This window comes from Penaeus chinensis, chromosome 12 (genome assembly GCF_019202785.1).
Source record: "Penaeus chinensis breed Huanghai No. 1 chromosome 12, ASM1920278v2, whole genome shotgun sequence".
NCBI lineage: Eukaryota > Metazoa > Arthropoda > Malacostraca > Decapoda > Penaeidae > Penaeus > Penaeus chinensis.
In genome coordinates, this window is record NC_061830.1 from 30081549 (window position 1) to 30091548 (window position 10000).

The 10000-nt window shown below is 47.2% G+C and overlaps 1 protein-coding gene across 17 annotated transcripts in view; it reads left to right on the forward strand.

Moving 5' to 3' along the window:
- LOC125031054 (protein sickie-like) overlaps positions 1 to 10000 on the forward strand; it is a 737157-nt gene that overhangs the window by 644314 nt on the left and 82843 nt on the right. Inside the window, exons 1-2 of one of the 17 annotated variants that reach the window (XM_047621508.1) lie at positions 990 to 1075; positions 5466 to 5881. The exons of 15 other annotated variants lie outside the window; for them this stretch is intronic. In XM_047621508.1, the coding sequence (XP_047477464.1) occupies positions 5749 to 5881 (133 nt within the window). In that variant the 5' untranslated portion in view covers positions 990 to 1075; positions 5466 to 5748. Of the gene's footprint in view, positions 1 to 989; positions 1076 to 5465; positions 5882 to 10000 lie in introns of those variants that run through there. One more of the 17 variants, XM_047621507.1, reaches the window with a different exon arrangement.

The following is a 10000-nucleotide window of genomic DNA, read 5'->3' on the forward strand; positions in this document are numbered from 1 at the left end:
AGATCTATGATTGTTACCTATCGAACTTCCGAACATGCGCGTATTGATCTCACGAGCACCTGGGCCCAAGAGCACGAGAACCACGCGAGGAGAGGAAGGAATGGAAACAGATGCGAAAATAAGAATACATTTGGTAGAATATGCTTGTTAAAAACCGAAGACACGAGTAAGATTCTGAGCCGAGGTGAATTATCTGGTCGAATGTTAGTTTTTGCCTGTTCTCCGCAGACACATCGATCATGCAGCCAAACAAAAAGAAGTTGCGAGAGGCAGGTTATTTTGAACTGTAATTTGTCCGCCGCGCGTTCCGTTAGTCCGTTTTCTGCACGAACTGGAGGAGGGCGACAGGGCTTTCTCGAGGACGTTACCGAATGGGGTAGATGAGGCAGGTAAATGAATGACAGGGGACTGGTTCCTGCAGGAAGTAGGGTAATGTGAGAGGCGGGGGTGGCGGGCAGCAGGAGGTGTGGGTGGGTAGCTCGGGTTATGTGGTCAGCAGCCTTCCTGGGCACGGGCACAAGGCTGTCCTGACATATGTCCCCGCCCTCTTGCCCTGCCATTCTCACTCTGACGTTGATAAAACTATATTACCACTAGGTATTGAGGAGTGCAAAGGGGGAAAAAAATATTGGGGTTATGACACGGGAGGACTCCAGAACCCGGGCAACGCGAAGTCGTTCCCTCGTGACGGAGCATGCCAGATATGTGGGAGGGCTCGCGTGAGTGAATCAGAGCTCCGAGGAAAGGTGAGCTTGTTCCTCCGAATTAGGCCCAGGGGCATTAGGCACGAGAGTAGCTAATTTCAATTACATGCTCCATAGAACAGGATACCAACGGTGTCCCAATTTGCATACCTCCCGCGCCACCCACCGCCTTTCGCAATTTTCCGCCTAATCTCTGGCCAGATTTCCGAGAGTTTTGTGATTCATTCTGCGGCCAGGACTCGCCACACACTCGGTGATAGACGCACGCTCCCTGGGCATCAGTAAGGGCCCGCGGCGTGCCCTGAAAGGTGGTGCTGTGACTCGAGACTCCACCCTGTGTGGATGAGAGAGGAGGTGGCTGGAGTGGGAAGGTCGGTGGGGGGAACTTAGAGGTCGCCCAGTCGAGTACTGTGGTGTGTGTTGTAAACGGGCTGTTCGACTTGAACTGTGGTCTTTGAGAGGGGTCATATAAGCGAACAGTTTTTCCCTCGGCTCGGATTCTTGTGGGGCAGCCGTGCGTAATTTGTGTGCGGAACTATTAGTTATGAGGGGCACGGAAACGAGATCATCATCAATTCAAATGCTGGGCAGGATGCGCATTCCCTTCGAGATAACGGTTATCAAACTTCTGTTCTTCGGTGAGATCAATTGTTAAGGTCTTATTCCGATTTTCAAAGGAAGGACCATACACGGCTCACGAGCTCGGCAATTGTTCTTTGTTTGTCTTACAAACGGCTTGGGATTTGTGAGGTACAGGTAGGCCGTTGGTGCCTCGGTTGGCGTGTAATTGTTTACCAGAGTGGTGAGAGACTTGTGACCAGGGTGGAGTTCTGTAGTGTTCCCCGGGGGGCGGGGCTCAGGAACACGAGGGAGAACATGTGTGTTGAAGGAGAGAGAGAGAGAGAGAGAGAGAGAGAGAGAGAGAGAGAGAGAGAGAGAGAGAGAGAGAGAGAGAGAGAGAGAGAGAGAGAGAGAGAGAGAGAGAGAGAGAGAGAGAGGGGGGGGGGAAGGGAGGGAGAGAGGGAGAGAGAGAGAGAGAGAGAGAGAGAGAGAGAGAGAGAGAGAGAGAGAGAGAGAGAGAGAGAGAGAGAGAGAGAGAGAGGGGGGGGGGGGGGGGGGGGGGGGGGAAGCGAGCGAGCTTGTGGTTTAACACTGTTATTTGATGGTTGTAGCTGAAATGGTAAAATTTAAAGTGCTTTGTGTTGTACAGTCCAGAGAGCTCAGTAATGACGGAAGTACGCAGTGGCGGCTGTAATGATGACTGTGATGGTCAGCTACACTTAACCAGCAAGCTACGTTGGAAGAATTTTATTTCCAGTTTCCCAACCGGAACCTTTTTTTCTTTTTCATTTTTTTTTTCTTTTGGGAGGGAGTACACGCACGCACTGTGCACACAACGGGGCTCACTGGCCGAGATAACCTTAGGTGTTATGTTCACAGCTTGGCAAGCTTTAGCATGTATAACAAGACTTTCATTCACCGGAGCTTCGTAGCCAAGGACAGGCCGGTGATCTTTTGGTGGTCAGATACTGCATTTACCGATTTGTTACTAGGGGAATCTCTCTCTCTCTCTCTCTCTCTCTCTCTCTCTCTCTCTCTCTCTCTCTCTCTCTCTCTCTCTCTCTCTCTCTCTCTCTCTCTCTCTCTCTTTCTCTCTTTTCTCTTTCTCTCTCTCTTTTCTCTTTCTCTCTCTTTTTCTTTCTCTTTCTCTCTCTTTTTCTTTCTCTCTATCTCTCTCTCTCTCTCTCTCTCTCTCTCTCTCTCTCTCTCTCTCTCTCTATATATATATATATATATATATATATATATATACCAAGAAAATCAATAAACCTACCCTATTATCATTTTTAACATTATCATTATGAATTTATTACCCCCATCCACCATCGTTAATATTACCGCCATTATAATCATCATCAGTAACATCACTATTATGATCATCATCATCATCATCATCATCATCATCATCATCATCATCATCATCATCATCATTATCATCAACCATCGTCATCGTCAACCATCATCACCACCACCATTTTTATCAATTATATTTATTAACATAAATTTGAATATGGTTGCACCCAATTCCAATTTCTAACCCATGGGTAATATTATTCATATGCGATGTGGAAGAGCCAGATGGACCTTTAAAGTTAAATAAGGGTTGTGCATTTGCATATTTACGACAGTTACCTACATAACGGATTAATATGTATTTTGATTTGAAGACTTAATGTGTTTGTCAAGCAGGGGCGCGTCGGCTTAAATTTTCGACGCTCTTTGGGGGTGAACAAGACAATCAACGTCAGCTCACAAGCAAGATGTTGACGGGATAAACCAAGCGTCAGCTTCCACGTCAGCCTCGGATGTCAGGCAGGTTCTGAAGCGGGTTTATGACAGATTAATCTATGGGACGTGACAGGTGGCAGCAAGTTGACGCCCATTTTGGCCAAAGGTTTCGTAGAAGGCAGGCGGGGGCGATGGGCGAGTGGGAGGGTCGCGATGTAGGAGGTTCTCGTGGTCGAGATATTTCCTCTCGCTCTCTCTCTCTCTGGGTCACCTCTTCGTTCTCATTATCCATCTCCATCTCTTTCTCGCTCTCTATCCATATCCTGACTTTCATCCTCTCTGTCTGTTTCGTCATCTCCTTCGTCTCTCTCTCTCTCTCTCTCTCTCTCTCTCTCTCTCTCTCTCTCTCTCTCTCTCTCTCTCTCTCTCTCTCTCTCTCTCTCTCTCTCTCTCTCTCTTCCCCCCCTTTCTTTCCCTCTCCTCTTCTCCCTTGCTGTCTACACACACATATTTTCCGTGATGTATGTTCGTCGGGCGCCTAGCAGAGCCGTGCCGGCGAGGCATTAAGGGGCCAGCGCGTGTCTGGAGATGATGGAGATCTGGGATCCCCAAGATGGCGGGAGGCAATTTATCCCCCCTTATTTAGCGCGTTTCTCCTTCCGACGTCTTCCACGGTGCCTCGAGACGCTTAATGAATATTCATTGATGACTCCGAGGAACGCACACGCTCTTGCTTGTTACTATCATCCCGTTGCTTGAGGCTTGCAAGCGCTTTGTCGACAATTAGTAAATTACAGTTCGCACTTAGTTGCCAGAGAGATTTTATTGCGCTCAAGATCCCGGCGGGCCAGACGACCACTTGGTGGGGACTCGATAATTGAAGGATCGGAATTGAAAAAAAAGTGTGTGTGGATGTGTATGTACGTGTATATGACTTTGTGTGGCTGTGTTTATGTATGTGTAGGTACACTTGGTAAAATGTTTGCATTAAGAGTCGTAGACATTTTTTTTTTTTTTTACTGAATTCGAACGAGTAGCTATAGGCCTATCACCAGGGAGAGTTTACATGTTTCGCGGCGGCGAAAAGGCAATATCCGAGCGAGAGGACATTCCGAGGTTAACCCACACACGGATATTCCTCGGCCTCCCGCATGCGTGATCGCGCTTTCGAGCTGGCCAGGAAGATCGTAAATCTTCGGCGGGGTCATTCGGCCCGGCGAAGCTGTTACCGGAGCTCTCGTAGGCCTCTTGGGAGGAGGGCGAGGACGTCGAACAAGTGAAGTCTGTATTTTCAGGATTTTACCAAGATTGTGTGTGTGTGTGTGTGTGTGTAGTGTGTGTGTGTGTGTGTGTGTGTGTGTGTGTGTGTGTGTGTGTGTGTGTGTGTGTGTGTGAGTGTGTGAGTGTGTGTGTGTGTGTGTGTGTGTGTGTGTGTGTGTGTGTGTGTGTGTGTGTGTGTGTGTGTGTGTGTGTGTGTGTGTGTGTGTGTGTGTGTGTGTGTGTGAGTGACCTCCGTGCTGTCATGGCTACTGAAAGTGACAATAGATCTCGGAAATGTCATTGATTCCGATGAGAAGAATGTCACGCATTTGGCACTCCCGACGGTGATTTATTCCCCAACGTCATTTTTTTTATCTCTTAAGCGGAACTCGGAAGGGAGAGTCCGTATAAACCTTGGCAGTTCGAGGAACATTCCGTCACCGGGTGTCCTTTTACCCTCAACATCTGTGACGCGAAGAGGCATGACGTTGAGTCGAGGTATTTTAGACCTGCGAATGATAAGATCTCACAGGGGGGAAAGTCACGTAAACACAGACCAAGACGGGAAGCACAAAATGTCTCAATCTGCCTAAATGTTGGTTCACATCCTCTAACAGACGAAGATGATACTCGGAGTAAGAGAGAAGTCCAGGAGGAGGTGGACGGGGGGGGGGGGGGGGGGATTGCAAGGTGTATAAAGTTTCAGCCTCCTGGATGTTGGCGGTCGAGGTGATGACGTAGAACACCCCCCCCCCCCCCTTCATGGTAGTCTGCGTCCTTACATTTTAATGCATTACCTCGGGGATTCTCCACTTTTTTTTTACCGTCATTATAATTGTTCTTCTTTTTGTTATTATTGTTGTTTTATTATTATTGTTGCTATGATTATTATTATTAATAATGTGTTTTTATTGTTATTATTATTTTATATTTTTATTGTTATTATTATTTTGTATTTTTATTATTATCATTATAATATTTTATATTTTTAATATTATCTTTATTATTATTTCATATTTTTTATGATTATATTATTATCATTATTGTCAATGGAATTGTTGTTATTGTTTTTTCATCATCATTATTATTGTTATTATTATTATCATTATCATTATCATTATCATTATCATCATCATTATCATCATCATAATCATCATCATTATTTTACTGGAAAAGTTCTATGGTGTTACCGACAGCCTCTTCCATTTCCAGTCCTGTAAAGTGAAAGCAAAGATCTTTATGGAAATGAAGGATCAGGGATTTTATTGCTAAAAGAGAGGAAAGATAAACATGAGGATTAGTGCAGACTTGAACTCTCATTTGCGAGCGACGTATGTGTTAAGCAAGTTAACTCATTAAGTAGCCAGAAAATAGCCGTGACTCATGTGTAGTATCATAAAATTGTGTGGGTCTTGTGGAGTTGCCTGAGTACCCACTGCCCACCCTGACGCCCACACCCGACACCCAACCCCGCCCACGCCCCCAGACCTCCGCCATGCCCATCCCCATGTTGAAGGCGCTCAACCGCGCCCCTGGTGACCGCAGGAGCATGGGTGTGGGCGTGCAGTCACCCAAAGTTGTGCCAGAACCTCCGCCCTCATCCATGGTCAGGAAGAGCTGGCATGCAGGTAAGCATCAGCAGCGTTTTCGACTTCAAGAAGAAACTTGTATACTTATTATTTCTTTTTGCAGGATATGCCACTGGAAGCATGACATTACACAAAATAGGTGTGCTGTTTTCTAGCACTGTATCAACCTGATAATGTTTTGCCATTCATTCCCCAGGATACACAAGTTCTTCCTAAATTGTATGATTCTTATATGCACTTAATTCACCCGTGAAATAAGAAGCACAACGCGTTGAAATTATTTATTTGACCAGTATAAACTATGAGGTATATCATGTAGATATGAACACAAACTTTGGCGTGTTCTTTGTCGAGAAGTTCACTAAGCACAGTTCCTCAGGGACGTTTTGTTCCGTTATATTACATTTTTGGTATTGTTTACTTTTTATCGCTTACGGCACTTTTAACAATTTGCTCAGTATATACTACTCTTGATGCTACCTTTCTGCAACACGTCCACATGGAGTAGTATAGCTTATTATGTCTCGTATTTCTTATGATGTCCCTATGCCTTGGCTGGCATTGCTCTTAAGAGAGTCAGCTTATTAGTGACAGCCCCTCATCTGCGGTGGCAGTGAGAACACGCAACAATTTGTCTTTTTGCGACATTGGCCCCAAGCACCTAGAATCATCACCGACGGTTCATACAAACCCTAGATCGCCTGTGGCTCGTCAGCGGCTCCTCACGGCCAGTCATTTCCTCGAGACAAGGCGGCGAGCTGGTGTGGTCCGGGCCGAGGCGAGGTTTGGGAGAATTCCGCTGAACCGAGATGATGCCGCGACTTTCTTTCGGCGAAGGAAAGACGTAGGAGGGAATATTGAAGAAGCATTACAGCTATTTTTAGGCGGAAGTTGAATTGCCATGAAGTGGTATTTTTTTCCTTGTTAAGAAAAAAGTAATGCCTCCATTGATGTCTGTCAAAGTTCCCCTTGACTTCCCTTTTAAATTTCAACATTTTTTGTTTTTTTTTCTTTCCTTTTTTTCACCACATCGTATCATTCAGGTATTATAAATAACGTTTTTTATTGACAAGGTTTTTCCAGGTTTGGGTGATTTGTCGACCGTGTAAACTCTTCTGCACAATAATACAGCAAGGCGGTGTACATGCGGCTGGAGTGCCTCTCACTCCTCTCGTTTTGCCAGTAAGACGTAACCTCGATAATAAGCGCTATGCCACCGTAATCGCAAACACTGCCACAGGATTCTTTTTTTTTCATATTCCTAATATTCTTCTTATATTGGTATTAAATAATGGGATTTCTAAAGGGCTTTTGCTTAAAAAAACGGATGCATATGAACAGTGCACCCAGACGCTGCAAACAGCGAGAATGAAGGCGGCAGCGAGCCCGCCGCGCGGCCCTCGGAACGCACCGCAAAAACTCGAGCTTCCCATACCAGTCACGCGGCGGCCCGGCATTCCCGCCATTACACCTTCGCGGGTGCGGACGGCGGAATACGCGGGAAATGACGGCGTATCTGCCATCACCCTCGCTCGCCGCCGTCATTGGGAAGCCGTTCGCGGACGCGCCTTCGCCTTTGTTGCTGGAGGATGCGACGGTATGAGGGTGCTCTGTTGTGTGTGTGTGCGCACGAGTGTGAGTGCATCTTTGCGCCTAGAGATTTGCGCTTCCTTTTATGTAAAATTCTTACACAAGCAGTAAAGCATTAATTGCAATTCTAATGTCGTAAATGTCACACTGCAGCATTCCCTGGGGCTTTAGAATATCATAACTTTAACACAAGATGTCTTTTGGATAACATTTGAAATAAAGAATCCAACATTAGGCGTACTCTGTATAATCCTGTATCTGATTGGTTAATCCGGAGTAATCTTGGACGTGGGTTGGGCCGCCAGGTACACGCGAGATGTAGAAATGGTTTAAAAAATGGGATTAAAGATGGAGATAAAAAGCGTTGAACGGTCGCGGAACAATGCTCTTTCATTGAGTGATCGAGGAAGCCGATCTGGTCATTATCAGCGTTTCGCCTGAGGGGTAGGAGATGGGGAGGGCGGAGGGAGGAGGGGAGAGGGGGAACCCGGAACTCCCGCATTCGCCAAAAAAAGAAAAGGAAAAAAGAAAATCCTATTTCTTTATTAAAAACAAAAGACCAAAAATGTGGAAAGGAATGGATGTTCAGAGTACGTTCCCTGTAAAACAAAAAATACAAGAGAGGCAACTGAAGGTGGGGCCGAAAGGCTTGGTGTTTCGGAGGGATTACGAATGTTGCAAATGTTGCACGTTCACTCGTACACGTGTGTGTGTGTGTGTGTGTGTGTGTGTTTGTGTGTGTGTGTGTGTGTGTGTGTGTGTGTGTGTGTGTGTGTGTGTGTGTGTGTGTGTGTGTGTGTGTGTGTGTGTGTGAAACAGTGTGTCTAGGAGGCAGGGCGAGGTGTACATTGGTCGACCCATGATTGACAGAGGAACTACCGGGGCGGAGTAACGGTCCCGCCGCGCCGCCAACACCGCTGGCCCCCTCACCTCCACCCCCGCTCCCCCCCCCCCCCCTTCCCTCTTCCTCGCCTCCTTCCTGCTTTGCGATACACGTGACAGCCAAAGTGGACATCGCGTTAGTCGTTGTCTCTCCGACCATTTTATTCCCATCCCTAAATGCCTCCCAATCATCATTTTTTTCCCTTCCTTCCGCATCTTTCGGGGTTATTTTCCTCTTGATCTCCTCTTCATATTATCTATTGCAAATGATATGCAAGACTAGTGGAAAAATGACTTCGTGTGTACGAGGAACCGGCGCGCGAGGAGGACCAAGCACGCGAGCGGCCGCGGGACAAAGCCGCGTTCCCGTCCCGCGGCGTTCTCCGGCGAGCAGGGACGGGCGGGCGGCTGGTGGGGCGCGGGGCGGCAGGTTTCCCGCTCCCAGTAACCATTTTTATGTTTGTTTCCTGTTTGGTAATAGGTTTTTAATCCTTGGATAAGACAGGTCACTGGAGACCTGATCACTCTCTTTTCCCTCTCGGCCAAACTACCTTCTAAATCTGACTTTTCGCCACCCCCACCCCCTCTCTCCCTCTCTCCCTCTCGACCTGTTACTAATCACGGAGGGAATCTTCACCTCTCCCGCAAGCCCTCATCATACCCCCTTCCCTTCCATCCTTCTGCATCCTTTCCCACTTGTGAGTGCCCTCCCTCTCCCTTCCCTTCCATCCTTCTGCATCCTTTCCCACTTGTGAGTGCCCTCCCTCTCCCTCCCTCTCCCTCCCTACCCCACACCCTCCCTCCAGCCCTGCCCACCAACGGAGATGTTCATCTGACTTCGTTACTCAGCCTTGTTATGGGGTGGTCGGCAAGGGTCGGGAAGTGGGGGGTGGGGGGTGGGGGAGACACTTAACGTCTTGTAGGCAAGTCCCCTTCTACCTGGTGGGTGGGATGTGCATGTTTGCCTATGATTGAAGGGTTGATGGGGGTGGCTGGCTATAGTAAATAAACTTGAGTGCAGTCGTGGAGGGTCTAGTGTACCCTGAAGATAGAATTTTAAAAGAGTGGAAGGAGAGAGAGAGGGAGGAAGGGACAGACAGACAGCAGACAGACAGACAGACAGACAGACAGACAGACAGACAGACAGACAGACAGACAGACAGACAGACAGACAGACAGACAGACAGACAAATAGATAGATAGATAGACAGACACAGGCAGAGAGGGAGGTGAAAGCAAAAAGATAAAGAAAAAGTCATTTTGCGGTTTTTGACAAGTTCGTTTATATTCTTAAGGTATCGGGTTGTAAGTGGGTAAGCTGATAAGAGAAAAGAACACTTTGTTTTTTTTCTCCTTCGTTTTTTTCCACTATCGGGATATACCTTTTATTTTCAAATGGTTCTTTGAATCCTATACGTCATTGTTTAATCTGTTGCGTTCGGTACATGTTTCTTTGAGCGAACGATGTATCCCAGGACCTTCTCTTTTCAGACGTCTAATACGTACACGTCCTACCGGACAAATCCCAACGGCACGGGGATTACGGGGGGGGGGGGGGATTTCGTAAAGGACGCGACCCTTCCATATTATCCCCGATTTCGGAGTCGCTTAGTGCCACCGTCCGTTAGTCAGGCGGCATTGTACCGGCTCGTATGTCTGTCTTGTCCCCGACACCCGTCCGTCATA